Source organism: Anser brachyrhynchus (genome assembly GCF_964034855.1).
Source record: "Anser brachyrhynchus genome assembly, chromosome: 18".
NCBI classification, from domain to species: Eukaryota; Metazoa; Chordata; class Aves; order Anseriformes; family Anatidae; genus Anser; species Anser brachyrhynchus.
Window position 1 is genome coordinate 9368553 of NC_137711.1, and position 19667 is coordinate 9388219.

Consider the following 19667-nt stretch of genomic DNA (forward strand, 5'->3'; position numbering starts at 1 on the left):
GCAGGGCTGGTGCTCAGAGGGACGGTGGCAGGCTGGAGGGAAGGACGACGGGCACCTTGTGAGGCTCAGCAAAGGCAAAAGCCAAATCCTGCATCTGGGGTGGGTTCGGCTGGGAAATGCCCACCTGGGAGCAGCTCTGCCAAGGAGGAACCGTGGAGGTCCTGGCAGAGGGGCAGCCGCACACGTTTCAGCGCTGTGCCCTTGTGATGATGGAGGCTGGCCTCGTGCTGGGCAGTAACTGTGTCTGCTTTGGGGCCCCCAAAAATGCAACGACAGCAAAAAGACAGACTGGAGGGGGTGGTGGAGGGCTGCTGAGGTGCTCTGGGAACCAGCACACGGCATACAAGGAGAGGATCTGGATTCCTTTTGCCTGGAGAAGCCCAGAGGTGAATCTCATTACAGTCTGCCCCTGCCTGAAGTGCAGTTATGGGAAAGATGGGGCACGGCAGCGCTGAGAGGATCAGAGTCTGAGGATGGATGGCTGTAACAAGTTGCAACTAAAGAGTTATACCCTGACAAACGGGAAAAACCTTTCACCATTAGGGTGGCTAATTACAGGGATGGATTGCCCAACTCCATCTGTTGAATGCTTCAAAATTTGATAAGCCAAGGCCCAGAAAAACCTGATGTAACTTGAAAAGTAGCCCTGCTGTCAGCAGGAGGTTGGTCTAGAGACCTTCAGAAGTCCCTTCCAAACTTAGTTTCTCATTTGTCCTTTGTGAATGATGTAGAAAAGTCTTTGGCTTTTAAAATGCAATTGAGTCAAATATGCACTTGGAACTGTGCATCATAGTATCTCACTGGCAACTTAAGCTTCAAAGTGTGCGCATCTTCTACCAGGAGTATAAATTAAGTAATTGGTCGCGTAGATCGGTTTTATTGGAGCGATGGGGAGAGAGCAGCTAGGACATGGGTCTTAAGTGAGAATTAGGTAGGCAGGAGGCATTGGAGAAGGGGTTAGTTGTGAATCTCCCTTCCCTGGAAGGGAGGCCCTATCTCAAGGTGCGATGGTTTCTGTTTTCCTAGGCTGCTGGTCAAATTGGGGAGGAGAGGGAGGAATGAACAGCATCATATTAGCCTGCTGTATTGTCAAAGGAAGCCTAAGCTGGAGGAAGTCTGGTGGTTCGGGTGGTGTTAATTACCTCAGTTCCTCCTGGAGGTGAGCTACCCTGCTGCCTATGCTTGATATTTAAAGCCTTTGAAGTCAAAAATTGGCAATAAATAAATAAATCTCTCAGATGCTGGCTGGGTTCTTTTTTTCTTACCTTTTAAATGTGAAAGTTTGAGGCTTTCCTTGGCTCTTGGTAAGCAAGGGTTTGGAAACCTTGCATCTTGTTGTTATTCTCGGGTCTGTTTAAAACTTAGGGGGATCCTTGAAGTTACTGGAGTTCAGTGGCATTGTAAAGGAATTGAACAGGAGTGTTGGGAGTACTATGACGTACGGAGCTATTAGTGTTGAACCCCCATAATCTATTTGAATGGAGAATCTGGAAGTGCTGATAGTAGGACTGCAGGAGAGCGGCTTCTGTCCAATTTCTGCCTTGGTTTTTAAGAGGCAATGAGAATGGACTGATTCAAAGGATACCAAGGCAGTGGGTTTAATTGCAGGGCTTATGGAGGGGGAGGAAATTGAATTCTTGCTTCTGTGTTTTAGCTCCCCAGATGGAGACAGAACATTTCCTCATTTCCAATCAGACAGTAATTTCATACAGGCAGAACTACAGGTGTATAATTAGCTTCTCCCTGCAGTACAGACAGAACTGCTGAGGGAAAGTGAGGAAATATTAGAAATACGGATGTGACAGAACTAGAACTTAAGACAGCCGGCACCCTACAAAGTTGCTAAGCGTTCTCAGTAGAGGTAGTGCCCGGATCAGCAGGTCTCTGTTTTGCTGGGAGCTGTACAGGTAGGAATGGTTTTCTAAGGAATTGTTGGAAATGGCTAGATGCTGCTCATCTGTCCTCCCCGTCTCACCTTTTCCAGTAGTTAACCCAGAAGGAACTTTTCTAAAGAAAATTAGGATCATGAGTTGCATTTTAAGTGTGACACCTTTGCTGCAGTTTCCTAGATCATAAATATCTGCCCTCCTTTTTGATGCTCTGTAGGAAGTACAACACGAGAACTTCTCATAGTAAACACGTGAAATTACTCAAATGTGGGTACTGTGAGTAGTTGTTTGAAATACATACAGTGCAACAGTGGCACATCAGTTAAATAGTCTGTTTGTTTTCTTTGCTTGGATACCTACCACACAAGTGTTTCATCATGTACCTCTTTAGTAACTCTTTAAACACAGATGTTTTGTAAACTTTTTTTTTTTTCTGTTGGTCCAGTGGTGGCTCTGTTGATTTCCTACCCTGAATGGCATCAGCCTGTAAAGGAGGAATGGGGGTTAGTTGAGTAAGTGAGCTATAGAGTGACAGTTTGCAGTACTACGCCTTTATTTTTTCAGTTTTATTCTTTTAAAGTGGATTGTGTAGATGAGGTTATTCTATACCAACCGTCGTGTGCTAGCACATCATAAAACTATTGTAAACACTGTAAAGAGTGAGTAAAATTGACTTCAGCTTGCTATAGACTAAATGTTCGAGCAAGTCTCTGCCTCTGGGTGTGCTGTGGGGTTTGTTTAGGCCATGGTTTAATTCAAGAATACGCCCAAACCAACTTGGTTCTGATTTTGGAAGTAAATGCAGTATGTTTGCATTACTGCAAGTTACATAGAAAATCTGTTGGTTAGTAGATGCTTCTTGTTTTGCTTTTTGGCCATATTCCAGGTATTAAAAATATGCTTCTATTAAACACCTGCTTGCAAACATGAATCAATTGACAGATGTGGTATTTGATAACGCGATTCAGGTGCTCACATGTTTGAGCCAGAGTGCAATGTGTAAGCAATGCCTCAGCAACGCTGTCCTTTGACTCAGCGTGTGAAACGTGAACTATAGTAGTGACAGCTTTGGGTTTGGTATTAAAAGTGGATTTGTGGCACTTTTATAACCTATACCTTTTATAACCTATACAGTATCTGCAGTTAGTCAAAGCTTCTCCTTTGGTTTTGTTTTCTTTCCCAAAGCCAGCTGACATTTGGGACCAGCATTTGTCAGCTATGCTTTGGAATCTCTGTTTTAGTCTCATTTATGAGCAATCCTCCCTGTCTTTTTTGCAAAACATGCCCACAGGGCAGATAATACCTGAGGGCAGTGCAGTAGTGTAAGAAGGGAGCTGTTTGTGTGCATACCGATGCGGAACATCGGGATCCTTGTGTGTGTGTATTTCTGGTACGTGTTTAAGCTCCAAGACCCACCTCCTCCCCACCATGCCCGGCACCGGGGTACACCGGCTGGTCCTTATTTGCTGCAGGCCCCAAGGCCCTGAGCCAGTGAATGAGAATCTAAAGTCACGTCCAGTTGCCTCCTGCGTTTCTTTTAGGTTGAAATAAGCTTGGTCTGTAGTAAGTCTGCAGGTATGGACTAGCCTTGTAAAATATGTCAAACAGGTGATTCTGAAGTTTGAGCCTGTCTCTGTCAAAGAAATATTGCTGTTGAGTTTCCCACAGCGATTTTTATTTAATCTTCCTGATTAGGTCTTCAGCAAAAAGGTCCCCTTTGGCTGCCCTCTTCTGGCATAAACTTGGGGAGTGGTGATGTCATTATTGCTGATGAACTGAAATGTTTGGAAAACGTTTTTAGTAGCCAAACAGCTGAGACCTCTTTCAATGATTGCTGAAACAATACAGGCAGAAAATACTTCTACTGGAAAAAGCACGGTAGTGAGCTGCTCCTGAGGATACTAAATAAAAAATAAAAAACCACACAAATTGGTCCACGACTTTCCCAGTGAAATGCATCTATGTTTTTTTTGGTGTGGATTCTGTTCCTAATTTAGTATGTTGAACATGTTTCAGAAATAGGTCACCTGTTAAATTCGGACGTAGCCCATACTGAGAAGTAAGAGGGAAGAGGAAGGTCGTTGTTGCTCCTTTCTCTTTTTCCTCATGCTTGGGCGTAGATTGTAGGAAAAAAGAATCATTGCAACACGTGTGTGTTACAAGAAATGTAGTAAAAATCAAATGTTTTCTTTGTTTTCTAAACATCCTTTAAGAAACAGAAACCAAAGCATGTGAGAATTAATGTTTTTAAGACTACTCTTCAGCTTAATGTTCCTTCCAATTCTTGCATCATATTCACGTTCAATGTATTTTTTCAGAGAAATGATGGCTTTTGTTTGCAGTCTGTATCTTGCTTTCATAGCTACATTTCTTAGGTCTGTTCCAGTATCATAGCTTCCCTCCTTTATAAAACCAGGTCTACACAAAATCACTTTAAAAACATTTTCTAAGGTTTGTTTCTAGGTAGTGTATGACTGGAAAGTCCTCTTCCTCATGTGGAAGAGGTGTGTAAATACAGTCGTGGGATTTAGTGCTGAGTGTAGGCTAGCAGCTTAATTAAGAAAGGAGATAGTAAAGTTATTTGAACTGCGTTTCTGTAAATGCTTTTGTTGAGAGAAAATTAAGTTTCTTGTTTGCTCAACCTGTTTATTTACTCAGAAGTTATAAATAGCCTGTTCCCTTTAATTGGGTTAACTGCTAAATGCTTACACAGAGGGATGAAAAAAGGAAAATGTTCAAAGGTGCATTAATTGCATTTTATTTTCCACCTGTAAAAACAAACAAAAAAACCCACATAGTTAATTTCAATCATATTCCGATTATAATCAGTCTTTAAATTTGGGGGTGCAATACTTGGTGCTATATGAAATTTGAAAGTTTATTGAATTTTGCTTTTAAAATCACCTTTACATAATGGATAGTTGAATGTGGCACTGCAGCAGCTGCATACCCTGAAAATGATCAGAATTAGGACTGCTAGGAGTTTAGTTTAACGTGTTTAAGAGAGAAGAAATCAGAGCTTTTAGTTAGAGCAGTCTATGAAGCTGGTTAGGCCTCAGATTTGCAAACATTTATGCTCCTGGTTAATTTTGATTATCATGGGCATACTTGTTGGTTTGCAGCAGCCATTCTTTGACATCACAAAATAATAGCTTTTTGTCTTCAAAATAGTACTTCTTTTAGGGATAGCTGCAAGATCAGGATGAACCTCAGGAAATTTATTACAATTACAATTACAATTACAAAATTACAATTACAAACTGCCTTTGTTACAGATAATTGTATTTGCTTATATTTCTTTGCAAATTCTAAAGTTATTTACGTGGGGATCTTTTTCTGGTCACATTGATCTTTATGATCGTTAAAATGAAGGTGGATACAGCTAATTATGTAAATAGCATGACTTTTAAATATGGTGATACGTGCAAGTTATGCAAAAAAAACTTACTCTCTGTAAACAACTGGCTTACATATTTGTTTTTCATTTTTCAGCTGTACTTTCAGGTTTCCCAGCACAAACATAAAGATAACATTCACAGCTCTGTCCAATGAAAAGAGAGAAAAACAGGAGGCCCCGGAGTCCCCAGTGAAGCCTGTGCAACCCCAGATCTCTCCCTTAACGATAAACATTCCAGACAACATGGCTCACCTGATCAGTCCTCTCCCTTCTCCCACAGGAACCATCAGGTATTTAAACCCCGTAGATTGAATATAGGGCAATACGTGTTTACAAAATTAAAGCAATTTTCTATTTCATTTTAAGTATTTTGCTTTTGCGGTAAAAGTTAAGCTCAGCGTAACCTGCCTTGGAGAAAACTACCACTCTGCTGCCTGTGAAAATAGTTGCATGAGCAGCCTTTAGTATCCCAATGTCATTTGATCAGTGTGTACCAGTTTGCTCAGGATTCTTGCAACAAAGGAACATATGTTTTATTTGCATTCCAGATGATTTAGATTGCTTTTTGCTCTTGAATGCTTATGGGAAGACTTGAGATAAGTCTCAATTATACCATTTTAAACATCCTGATATTCACTGTCCCTCTTGAAGTTTACCAACAGAAAAAATATTTTTTGGTTATCATTAGAGTGTGGAAAATAGACTCATTTCTTACTCCAAAAGCTGATATAGTTTTGATCGGTCATTACTGGAAGTTAACAGAGGATTTACTTAAAATGAAGTGTAACATAAGAGTTCACTGTAGGGAGGTCTTCTGCAAGGGAGGTTAACTTGGGCTTTTTACTTGCTTGTCCTGCTTAATTTGATAATTGTAGCCATTGTTTGATTTGTTATTTGGGATGAAATTCAATTAAACACAAGCTAGCTGTGCTCACAAATTGGTAAAATTAGTTTAAATAGAACTTTGAAAATTCACAGCAGGTTTAGGAGCAAAAATTTCACTTACAGTTATTTTTCAAAACCACACACATGCTTTTGAAGGTTCTTTAACTTCCTTTATCTTCATATGAGTGAAGGGCTGTTAATGACTGATCTTTAAAAATGTAGATCCTATTAATGAAATATGAATGTAAGGATAATTGACTTCTTTCATACTTGTAACGAAATTGACTTATTTTGTGCTTGTGATCTCAATACAACATTGAGATGTTGTAGTGTTTAATGTGATCTGTATAAATAGTGGAAGCAGAGAGAAAAGGGATCTAGACTTGACTGTATAACAGGTTTGCGTTCTTATTAAAATTCAGGGAAAACATATTTTGCCCAAGAAATGACAGAGCAGCTCATAAATATTTCAGATAATATCACGTATATCACCACAGTCTTTGCCTCACTATGAATTTTGTAATTCTCTTTGGGGCTTTCATGCACCTGTTGAGTACAGTTTATTACAAACAAAAAAAAAATGACAGTTTTGAGTCTATTTTGAGAGCAAAGCATGACAGTTTCTCTTCAAATCATCCTGTTTTATAGAAGACCTGTAAACTTGCTTTGATTATACCATATGTGTCGCTTTGTCAATATATGCTAAAGTGAGCTCAGGAGAAGGATGTTGTCAGTTGATATGTAAAAACACAGAACAGCAGTGACCTATATTTAAAAAATAAAATAAAATTGCATGTTTGGCTCTAATCAAGGATTCTTCCATACAACACAACAAAAATCCAGTCTCCTTTGTATAGCATATCACTGGGGGCAAATTATTAGTGCTGGATTTCCAATGATGTGAAACTCAAATCCAATAATAATTTCTTTAAATATATTGCCCAGTCTGTAGTGCCTGCCATGTTTCTTTACGTACAGAGGGAGATAGCAAGAAACCTTAAGGTTAGACATAAACAAAACTTGGCAGATGTCAGTTTATTAAAGCGTTATTGTGTAAATCCAAATGCTGTTTTCTAGCTTTATTTTTTCTTTGTTTGAAACCAAAGATTCAAGTTAGGTTAAAAATTGTCTTTGGGGATAGGCTGGTTCTGGGGGCACAGCAGCCTTTGCCATTCTAATTCTTAGTTACGTTTTAGAATTGCTGTGGACTCTGCTGAAATCAGTTGCAATACAAATCTCTGCCAAGTATGTGCCCTTGTAGAGAGCTGACAGTGTTTTTTCAGGGAAGGGCACAGACATTGCCCACTGAGTACCTCTTTCTTGTTGGCAAAATGGAAGTTGTAGAAGGAAAACCATTTTTGTGCAGCTGTAGTTCCTGTGAGGCAGGGGAACAACCATTAGGAAAATGTTCAGTGGAATTAACACAACTTTGGCTTTGTTTTTCTGTGACCGATGGCAAAATGTGAGGTATCCGGATCCACTTCTTTCCTTCAGTTGGTAGTTTTACTTTGTAACAGTGTATTTGCTCTGTTGACCTAATACTGAGTGAAATCAGATTAAGTCAGTGCTGAAGCTGCCCATTTATAGAGTTCAGAATTTTTATACACATCTATGTTTGTGTATGTATATGAACACACCTGCAAACAGTTAAAATAATGTTTTAGATTTCAATGAAAATCATTTTTTTCCTCACTGCTTGTTATATTTTCTCAACTGTGCAAAAATACTGCACAGGAGAGGATCTTTTTTGAGCAGACTAAATACAAACATATGGCAGAAATTGCAGGCAAGATGTGTTTCTTGTTTCAAATGAGGGGCTTAATACATAAGCAACCGCTCATATTAAAATGGACCTTTCTGTTGGCAAATCTTACACGAATAAAGTGCAACCTAATAAATCAGTTAATCCTTCTTCCTTTGAGGAGCAAAGCCTGAGCTTCATTTGACAGGTTTCTTCCCGCAGTGATTTTAATTCTCATGGATGAGTTAGAAAGGCTTGGAAAATGGGGGTTTATATTGGAAATACTGACAGGCCTTTAACTGTGCTCTGGAAGTGCTGGTAGTGGCCTTTTCTACAATAAGAGCTTTTTGATTAAATATAATGTGGTGATATACTGTATAACAAAATAGTAGGATCTTCTTTTTATGCTCTACAGTGCTGCAAATTCCTGCCCATCTAGCCCTCGTGGTGCAGGCTCTTCAGGGTACAAAATGAGTCGTGTAATACCATCTGACCTACATTTAATGGCTGACAATTCGCAGTCAGAAAATGACAAGGAAGCATCGGGTGGAGATAGCCCAAAGGTAAGCATTGCTTGAAATCAAAACCATAAATTAAGTCTTAACTGAATGCAATACTTTTGAAATACTAATTTTGTTACCAGAGTATATGCACTAAGTCACAATTCAACTTACTGTGTTTTCCAACTTTTAATTTTTAGGGTTTTGTGATTAGACATGACATTTATTTTGACACCTCCCTTCCCCCTCACCTTTGGAGAGGGGCTGTATTTGTATACAGTTACATATCTGTTTATAGGCGTTTGAAAATTCTTTAATGTTTGTTTCTCCACGTTTTAGTCGTATCTTAAAATCTACTAAACAGAAGAGCACAATTGTTGTAGTTTTTCTGCTTGAAGATTTCAGTTCTCCAAAATTACCTTAAATCAAGTTAATTGTGTTTTGTACCTTTTAATTTATAAAAGGATGTGTACATTTTTAAATTTTATTGACCCAGATTTTCTTTTTCTTCTGTAGGACGACTCTAAACCACCTTACTCCTATGCACAGTTAATAGTACAAGCAATTACAATGGCACCTGATAAGCAGCTTACACTAAATGGAATTTATACGCACATAACTAAAAATTATCCATACTACAGGACAGCAGACAAGGGCTGGCAGGTAAACTTGATTTCTAGAACGTTTTTTGTTGTTTTGAGAAGTGCTGGCAGCTGTACCTGGTCATAAGTCAATTGGTGAGCCTAGCAGCCCTTCGTATATAGGATTTGTTAAATGAGTGTTCACTGAAATTGTCTCTTTTTTTCTGATTGTAACATCTCCAATGAAGTAGGGAATACACCTTGTTTGGTATTTGAAATATCACTTTATTCATGTTATGGTATTCTCTAAACCTGTGGGAGCAATACATACAGACTTCTGGGAGCAAGACAGTTAGCACTGTGGATTTAAGTATATGTATGCTATCCAGGAATGTGGTTATGCTTCGTAACTTATTGCATAAGCATATGTATCGTTATCTCAGGATAAAATTAAGATATTAAATATGACAAGTTCAGGTGTATTTGCAAAGGGAGATCTTGACCGTGCAACACAGCTCTGAAGGAGCAAGCATGTGTTACCTGTTGTTATCTTGCACTACGTGCCTTTTTATTTCCATAGTAGCCCACTTGTGAACTTGACTGATTCTGTACTGAGTTAGCCCAAACCCTTCAATTCTGTAGAATGAATTTCTGCTTTCTTTTCCTTTTTAAAGAGACCAGCCCCAGCATTTGCCAGGATGACTAACCGAGTATGAATCAGTCTGGCATAGTCTTTCCAGATCATGTAAAGGTTCAATGCCTTTGCTGCTGTTTTTAGTTTCAGTGAAGGACAGAAGAGCACAATTAGCAGGACTGGCCAGTTCGCCCGTGTAACGTTCAGACTGCCCTGTCGATCACCAAGTATCAGTTTCACAGTGTTGCTCTTAGTACAGTCATGATCTGCAACAGAGGCATGCTCTGGAGTTATTTCAGGGAAATAAAATTTGGAGAGACTGGGGGAGGGGGAAAGCGAGGAAGCGTTAATACGCTGCTTGCTCTACAATAGAAGACTAAAGAGTACATGACCTCTCATGGAGGAATAGATTTTAAATATTAATCACATACTTATTTGTCATAGAGTCTATGTGAAAGTTGAATCATTCTTAACGAGAATTCCAAGGTTAATGGGGAATGTCACTGCTACAAACTTTTTGCTTAATGGTTTGGCTAGTGAAGGACTTAACTCTTGTTCTGGCTAGGAAGTACCTAGAAGATTTTTTTTTCCTTTCTCACATAATGTAGAATTCTGGCTGCAGTCATACTAACAGATCTGTTTTAGCAGTAGGATTCTGTTTATGAAATGTTGGTCTGCTTTTTGCTTCCTGTTCCGAAATATGTTGAATATCTGTGTGTATAATGCTTCCTTATGTAAGCATCATGGAACCACGCATACATTGCAACGCACAGTTAAAGAATTCGGTCTTAAAACAGCGTATGCATTTAGATGTAGAATGCTTAACAAAGCCAAGATAATAGACACAGCAGACATATGTTCTGGAATAAATAATTAGTACCTGTTCCTAAATCAGTAAATAAAGCTGAAAAAAAAAGCTGAAAATTAGATGCTGTTCAGTGACTAGTCATATCGAACACTGCTGTAACAGTAACAGGTGTACCTCATGTATCAGCGGCTCTGCTAGCTTTTAGCCTTCGAGTATCAGATTATAGTTAAGGTGATTTATCTGATTGATGTTTTAAATAATATTTGAGGCCATATATGCATATTATTCAAACCAGAGAGTATATACGTGTGTATAATGTCCAAATCCTATACCTTAATAGGTACTGTTGAGGTATTTATATCCTTTAGCACATAAAACTCTGATTTTGACTAGAGGACTCTTTGTGAATGTATTTTAGCAGGTACTTTTGAATCTACTCTTTTATTCTAGCATACGGAGAAATAAATACAGTTTATAGACATGTTCTTGGCATCTTTCTAGTTGTGTTTCAATTTTTGGCAACAAAAACCATTTCTGGTTTCATCAGTTTGCATTTAAGAAACCATACATGGTTATCATTTCTTTAAGTTTTCCAAATTTGCCTTCAGGGTCATGAATACATACGTCTAAGAAGGATTTTGAGGAGCTTTTGTTAATGTAAAGCCTTTTCTCCATTTTCCCCTGTTCTCCCACAAGTATGTCAGTATGTATTCTTACACTTACTTTCTTCTGCTTCATTGATAATGTTTTGAAAGATTTTGGGTTGATGTATTTAAATTAAAAAAGGCATGTGCACAAAGCCAAGCATAGATAGATACTTCAGAGCGTTAGCAGTTTTCTGCATCTTTTTGATCAGGGTTGTGTGTGTTACAGCAAAGTGAGGATAAAGTAATGTGCAAACTAGAGCAGAATGGCAGAGATCTTACTGAAGAGCTGTTTTAGGACCCACTGCCATTTGTTGTTTTTCTAGACAAACTAAATCCTTAGCTTCTCTGTTGAGACAGACTGGACTGTGGGTGAACTCCCAACAATCTAGCTGTATTTCGATCTTGTGTAATTTAACCTTCTCTTTCTGTATTGTGGAACAGTAACAGAGGGGAATCGTGTAAAATCAGAATCAGCATATTCTTTATTTTGCTGGCCCTCGTAGTACAACCTGATATTTTCCTTGACACCTGGGGAAGGGTGGTTTATGAGGACTGCTAATTCTTGATTTTTTTTTTTTTTTACACTGCATTATGCTCAAGTATTTGTAGTGTTCTAACAGTTTGTTGCAATCACCGTGTTTCACGTTAACGTACTGGTTTTTAACTGTTGGCAAAGATTTGAAAAATGCAAGAGTCCTTCCAGGTTTATGGCACTGCCTTGGCAGTGCTCTGACTCCTGTTGAATTAAGGAATGAAAGAGCTGAACCCCGAGTCTCCTGTAGTACAAACTGCTGCAGTAGGCCACATTCTGACTTGAAAAAGTTATATGAATTCTACATATTTTTTTATGTTCCATAGAATTCAATACGTCACAATCTCTCTCTGAATCGTTATTTCATCAAAGTACCACGTTCCCAGGAAGAACCAGGCAAAGGCTCATTCTGGAGGATAGACCCTGCCTCTGAAAGCAAATTAATAGAGCAGGCTTTTAGGAAAAGGCGGCCTAGGGGAGTACCTTGCTTTAGAACCCCTCTGGGACCACTCTCTTCTAGGTAAGGAAAAACAGATGAACAAAAAGACTATGGCTGTTGTTTAATCTTCAGGCTGATACAGACTTGATAGTTTTGGATACAGTCACAAGTTTAGTAATTTAATTTCATCCAGACTCATTATTTGAATTCTGTGTGATTTAAGAGGAGGCTGCCAAAACACTAGGTTTGTTTTTATTGATTGTTTTTAGTGTTAAAGAACTGACTCAATTTGCATAACTAACTGTCAGATTGTTAATGTAAGCAAGCCTTGCTGTACCTTTGGGTTGTGTTGTTGTTGTTTGTTTTTTTTTTTTTTTAACAGAATTATAATTTTAATTTCTAACTGCCATCTACTGCACTTTAAACCAGTCGGCAAATAAAATTATCAAAAACCAGCTACCATTTTGTTGAACTTAGAAATGACAAGTATGCGTCTAGTTTGATAATGTTCAAGCAGAATTTGTGATGGGAAAATACAAGGGTTTTACTTATTCCCTTTGTGAAGTTACGGCCTTTCTGCTGGTGCATTTTTTTTGGCTTGCCCTTTAGACAGATTTGCTCACCATCCTTCTCCACCAGAAATGTTCATGTTTCACAGATTGTGTAGAGAGTCACGTTAAGAAGGCATCCAGCCACTTCTGTTCCATTAACTATACCTGAAGTTTGCTTTTAAATTCTGTTCTTGTTTAACAAAAGCTTTTTAAAAGATCATCAAAACTGCTTTGGGTTGTAACTGTACTTGCCAGAAGGCAGAGGTGCCCTCCTGTGGGCAGTGTGTGTTACAGTCTCTGTAGAGGAAGGTCACTGTCTGTCACAGTTCAGAAGTTAAAACACATCAGCTGCTGCTTTCATTTTTAAATGCAGAAGTGCCCCAGCCTCTCCTAATCACTCTGGAGTGTTGTCTGCGCACTCCAGTGGAGTCCAGACCCCCGAGAGTCTGTCCCGGGAAGGATCTCCAGTCCCAATGGAACCTGAGCCTAGTGCTATCCAGCCAAAACTAGCGGTAATACAAGAAGCACGATTTGCACAGAGTGCCCCAGGTGAGGAATCCTGAAATAAGCATTTGGGGGTTGGAGATGGGAGACGGCTAATACATAATATAAATATATATATATATATATGCACACACTACCAAGATTTCACATGTACACCAAAAATCAGTAAATATTTAAGCCCTTCACATTTAGAGCAATCACTGTAAAGCATGTAAATATAGCAGGTAAATAACTGTTTGCAGACGTGCAGGCTGCATTATCTGTGTGTATCAGAACCCTTAATGGCTTTATTACTAAGCAGGGATTGTGCTTCTGTCCTGTATAGGACTGTCCTGTCTTGCAATAGTTGTCACTTCCTTTGGAAACAACATATTCTTTCTGGTTTAGAAAAATAAATAAATTAACTGGGGGTTACAGAAATAAGCAAATGTCTTGCATACATCTGTGGTCATTTCAATCTTTCAATGCTGGGGATTGAAAGAGTTGCAAGGCTAAAGAGAGAGAACAAATATGCATGATAAGAATTTTCCTTTTTTTAAAAAAAAAAACCAAAACACTAAAGAACAAAAAACAAAAAAGCGAGGGCAAAGTGTGATGGAATACATATCTATTTGTTTAGGTGATACACTTTTGCCATCTGTTTTGTTGGTGATGCACCTACAAAAGTAGCAGTGACCGTTCTGTGACAAAGGCAACCAGTCCTTAGCAGAGACTGTGCATCCCCAGCCTAGGATCTGTTAGTTCTGCCACTGCAGAGGTCCTCCACACAGTACATGAAGCACACGTTAGTTCCCATCTACGGAAGGTAGTTTTACCGAATGAATATTAAGTGTAGCTTTGGCAGTACAGTTGCATTTGCAGGGGCATGGCAAAGGGGGCTTTTGCCCAAATGGTTACAGCTTGTACCGAGCTAACCCAGCACTGAATAGCCGTGTGGCATGATCTTCATTGTCCATTTTTATCTTTTGGATCACTCAGGCATTAATGAAGAAGGTTGTTAATCTTACGAGGCTTTAGCATTAAGTTAAGAGAATGACTGGCTTAAATGAAATAATTAAAATTAGCAGTCTAATTTTTGTCTCTTTCTTGATAGGATCACCTCTATCTAGCCAACCAGTTTTAATTACTGTACAACGGCAGCTACCACAAACTATTAAACCCGTCACCTACACTGTTGCAACTCCTGTGACAACATCAACATCCCAGCAGCCTGTAGTTCAGACAGTTCATGTTGTTCACCAGATACCAGCTGTGTCTGTCACAAACGTGACTGGATTAGCACCAGCAAACACTTACACTGTAGCTGGACAGGCAGTAGTCACGCAAGCTGCGATGGTAACCCAGCCCAAGGTAGAACCTCAAGAGAATGGAGACCACAAGGAAGTAAAAGGTGAGAACCTGGGGGGTTAGTTGCTCTGGGAGGTCTTTATACAGAAGGATTATTATTTGAAATTTACTTCTAGATTGAAGTGCAGTACTTGAAATGCATCGTAATTTCTCATGCATCTTGTAGCTGGTAATTAAATGGTATACATCTTCACTGAGGGTTGATGTAGTAAAAGTAAATGATTTTTTATTGCTTTCTTGTTTTTACCAATGTTTTATCATCTGTTTTTCAGTTAAAGTGGAGCCTATACCTGCTATTAGTCATGCTACAATAGGAGCTGCTAGTCGTATCATTCAGACATCTCAGACCACCCCCTTACAGACAGTTACCATAGTGCAACAGGCACCTCTAGGTCAACACCAGCTACCAATAAAAACTGTAACGCAGAACGGAACGCACATAGTACCTATCACCACTGCGATCCAAGGACAGGGCAACGCTGGTATGTATTGTGTCAAGATGTTCTGTTGCTTTGTACTAGTGGTCGCTGCTGAATTTTTGAAATGTTCTTGTGTATTTTGTAGTTGTACTGAAAACTAAGTTGTACAGAAAATTTTGATTACGGCCTTGTATGAGTTTGTTCTCTCCCTCTTGGTAAGAACCAGCATTTCTCTTCGATGATGATTACTTGAAGAGCTATTTATTCTCTTTGTAGTCATTACAGCGATGTATTTAGTGGTGACCAACCTCTCATCATTAAACCCAGGATATAAACAAGTTTTAAAAGAAGTTCCTGTAAGACAACGCCATTAAAATGGTACCTGCTCCCCAGATGATTTGTCAAGAACCAACCAGCAAGAAGGCAGGACAGACTGGCTTTTTGAGCAGTTATCTTTTTCTTCTGTTTTTATTGAACCTGTACAAGAGCAAGGCACTAAAATGAAGGAGAATTCTCCAAGATTTTGAGATTCTCCTTCTGTCTACATACCCTCTTTCCCCTCTCAGATTCAGCGGTCTAACTGGGTAGCAGTACTTTTATCACAATTTTCATTGTTCAGGATTTGTCATAACTTAAACAGATGTATTCAGTTTTGTTTGGTCTGCAGGTGCGTAGAGATTGTTTCAACAGTTTCACTTTGAGATGTTATCTGATGCTGCAGTAGCTTTTTTGTCATAAAGTATGCTTATGGAAATTGATATGAGATAGCCTAAAACAATTTCTACATGTATTTCTGCTGTAAAATCTTAATAATGGAGTGAATTATTTGTTTTGTTTCCTTTTTACTCCTCTTCCATCTCTGACGTTGGTTCTCCTACTAAAGTTCAATATTTATAGGTCAGTGTTCTGTCTGCTTCCACTTCATTTCAGTGTAAGTAAAGCAAAAGCAGTTACTGCCAGACCTGATACGCACCTTTTTTGGTCGGAATTGAGCAGAGAGTCACATGAAATATTTTCTGAAGTATTTGTTCTACAAATGCATACTAAATACAAAACAGTTTGCTTACTTGCCCTTGTGATATTCCAGGTATACTCTAGGATAGTTTACTAAGAACAAATATAACAACTTCCGTGTACATTTCACGTTTCAGCTTCTGCAAAGTTGTGGTGCTCAGGAAAGGGAACTTGTGTATGCAAAGCAGGCTGATTGATAATGTTTAGATAAACTTTCTTGAAATGCAGTGAACAAATTAATATGTTGTTAGTATTTTGTATTTGAAATTTAAATGAAACTGACATTTGAACAGTTGGTTTAATAAAGTCAGAGTTGATAGTAAGAAACAGACTCCTGTCAAGTAGAGGGAAAGAACCTTTGGACATCTCAGAAGATCGAGGGGACTGCACTCGCCCATTAATGGTGACTGGTGTACTGTTTTGACCATGTAATGACAAAGATTAAGATCTGGTGTAGCACGTTTGAGCTATGTACGTCTCTGTCAGTATAGTTCAGTTGTGCTCTTGAATCTAATCAGGTCATTTCCCAACCCTTCTTGTAAGGAAAAAGGCAGTGGTCTAACACCGTGGGTAAGTGCCTATCTGTCAAAAAAGTATTGATGCTTGAGCTGTCTGCATCTCCTGGCGGTGTGGATTGCATAGCTTTTGTTTAATAACTCGTGGCTAGAGATGAGTGTGGCGTGGTGCTGCTCTCCTTCCCAGCCAAGCATTCTGCAATGATCCGTAGACATGGCCAGACCTCCTCAAAGGGGATCTTGAATTCCCTTCCCAGTTCTGTCACAAATTACTGTGTAGATTGGCTTTAAATCATTTAATCTTTGTCTGTCTTTAGCTCCGCATTAACAAAATTGAGATACTTTCCCTTTCTCCCACCTTTGTCTGTACCTGTATGGTTGCTGAGTGATTTAGAGCAATGTCTTCCAGGTTTGTACAAAGGTTAAACAAAAGGACCTGAATCTCAACTGAGATTGCTGATACCCACCATAGTACAAAGAAGGGAACTCATCATTTTGATGAAAATGCAAATTTGCTTTCAGTATCATCTGTTTTGACAAGGATTAGGGTGCTGAAATTTCTATTATCTTTTTGCAGCTGCTGCAAGTCCTTTGCATATGTTAGCAACCCATGCGTCCGCATCGGCATCTCTTCCAACAAAGCGCCAGAACGGAGACCAGTCGGAACAGCAGGAACTCAAACGTATCAAAACAGAAGATGGAGAGAGCATAGTCATAGCAGTTAACGTGGACACCCCGTCTGTGGCAGTGAGCGATAAAGGCAGCCAGAACTAGAAACTTAGAGGAGTTTTCTTTTTTCTTTTTTCCTTTTTTTTTTTTAAATAAACTCCATGGTGCCAAAAGGAGACACTTAAATATAACACCTAAAATGTTGGAACATGTTCTCACGCAGTGGGGAAAGGGGCCCTGTGATCAGACTTCAACTTTCAGCACTGAAAAAAAAAAACAAAAACAAAAAACAAACAACACAGGTGGCCTTAAAACTTGGTAATTTAAAGTCAAACTGCAAAACATCTTGTTCCAGAGGCTGTGACCCCCGCTCCTCCCTGCCCCCTACTGAACTGTGTACACTGAGAAATACAGTGTTGGGGAGGGCTGCAGCTTTAAAAAATCTTTATCAGATTATTTTAAGGACTGAGTATCTCAGTGTAACGGCAGCATGATAAGCGCTTAGTGTGAACTGGTTTCAAACGATTGTATATTCCTTAAAGGGAACAGAGGCAAGGAGCCATTTCCTACATCTTGGCAGCTAGCCTTTCATAATGACCTACCCGATGCAGTTGTTGGTAGATATGCAGTATTTTGTTGTTCACATGTGGAATTAGAAATTTTTGAGGTGTATTTTCATTTCTTTGCAAAATAATGGGGTCTTTGACATTTCAAATCACTCCATTTCTACTCCGGAAACTTTGGAATCACACAATACTTTTCATGTGAAATTTTGTTTGGTAAAAAACTGAATGTAGGGTTTTTTTAACCAATGGAATGATTTACTTTTGTCTGTCCTGTTAAAGTTCAGATAAAGCTACTTTATTACATCTGCAAATTTTCATATTTTAGCAGTTGCCTGATAAATTTAATCAAATTTTATTACCATGTGTAGTGATCAAATGCTTCTTCGGGCTTGCATGTAACTGATTAGAAATTACAATGTAAATGAGCCGTTAACTGACGTTAAAGAACTGCTATGAATTTGACCAGAGCTGCACTTATCTGTTTCTCTTTCTGCTACCTTTTGCTGTTTGTTACTTTGTGTTGACTTTGACTGTCCCTGGCATATTTTTCCAGTCTAAAGTAAAACAAGAGTCTCGCTTAATATTGTGTATGTTTAAGATAACAGACTGTTCTTCATTTAGAAAAGATAAAATTCTTTATCACGAGTCCTTTTAAAAAGAAAGTAAAATTATCTTGTCAGAGGTATATTCGATATTTTTAAGCTTAAGCACCCATCCGTAGAAATTAATCTGACCAGTTTCTCCGTAACACTTTTGATGTCATACACTGACCTTTTGGGGTCTCCATTAAGAGTAGCTGTTGTGGTTTTCTAACAGTGGCTACCATATTATTATAATAAAAACAAATTTTTAAGTGTGTGTTCTGCAGTTGAACATTTTAAAATGTATTGGAAATTTCTCACTTTTAATTGTGGTAATAGATTCCACTTTACATTTCAAAATTAAATTTAAACGTAAGGCTGCTGTTCAGTCTTCAATTCACATAATGTCTTATTTCTTCATGCAGTAAGGTGAGTGAAAGCTAGATAGTTGGCTTAATTTCAATCTCATTTTTGTCACTTTCTGTAATAATGATGCATTATTTATATTTCCTTTTCCACTACAAAAGGAAAAAAAATGTATTTTCTTGATGGACTGAACAGTTTGGAGTGGTTTATTTAGGCAGCTTTTGGGAACTATTTACCTAAAGACCAAATATGAGAAATCTGTACAAGTTTTGTGTTCATCCACAAAATGGAACTGTTACAATGTCTCTGCAGATAATACATATTAAAAATCTATGAAAAAAACAACTCTACACAAGCTGAATTTATAACAGGCATTTAAAAAAAGCATAACCTGAAAAAGAAACGTTTCTGTAAAACTGCAAGATTTTCTTTAGAGGTTTTAAAAAATAAAAAAGTAAAGTTTTAACATACTTTTTTTAAGAAAAATTCCAGTACTAGTAATTTAATTTGGTGTTGAATGAATTGACTAGAATGTGGTTTATTTTCAGAAGTGAGAATCTGTTCACAACTAGGGCTAGGTGAATAATAGTGTATAAGATTTTTTAAATAAAATTAAATTTTATTCAGCAAATTAACTAAGTTGAAATTACTCAACAAGCGTGTTTGAAATATGTATGTATATTTTGGTGATTAATCCAATTTATGTTGGCAGTGCCAAAGGAAACGGTATCCGCCCAAACAAGCCAAGGTGATGCCTCCTGTCCGATAATGGTAGGCAAGCTGTGAATTGTAACTGCTCGGGTAGAGAGGATGTGAGAACGTGCCTGGGCCCCGTTCTGTAGCATGTTGTTGTTTTGTGCTTTTTGGTGCCCGTGGAATTTGAGAGAAGAACGCACCTTTGTTCTGATGGGTAAACCCTTTGGAAAAGCTGTGCAGCGTGAGGACACTGCTTGGGTTCTTGCATAAACAGCGTGCTCACCCCTGCTTTTGGTGAGACTGAAAAGTGACAGTTTGGGATAATGTCTGGTCTTCCTGACTATCGCAGGCTTCTCTGTCTTACGTGTCAGGCCTTACTAAACTGA

At 38.6% G+C, this 19667-nt stretch overlaps 1 protein-coding gene across 1 annotated transcript in view; it reads left to right on the forward strand.

The window, feature by feature from the left end:
* FOXK2 (forkhead box K2) overlaps nucleotides 1–19216 on the forward strand; it is a 53533-nt gene extending 34317 nt beyond the window's left edge. The window contains exons 2-9 of the mRNA XM_080560658.1: nucleotides 5382–5576; nucleotides 8328–8475; nucleotides 8929–9075; nucleotides 11941–12134; nucleotides 12978–13153; nucleotides 14202–14498; nucleotides 14728–14937; nucleotides 16981–19216. Of these exons, the coding sequence (XP_080416784.1) occupies nucleotides 5382–5576; nucleotides 8328–8475; nucleotides 8929–9075; nucleotides 11941–12134; nucleotides 12978–13153; nucleotides 14202–14498; nucleotides 14728–14937; nucleotides 16981–17177 (1564 nt within the window). The 3' untranslated portion in view covers nucleotides 17178–19216. The remainder of the gene's footprint in view (nucleotides 1–5381; nucleotides 5577–8327; nucleotides 8476–8928; nucleotides 9076–11940; nucleotides 12135–12977; nucleotides 13154–14201; nucleotides 14499–14727; nucleotides 14938–16980) is intronic.
* The last annotated feature ends 451 nt before the right edge of the window (nucleotides 19217–19667 follow it).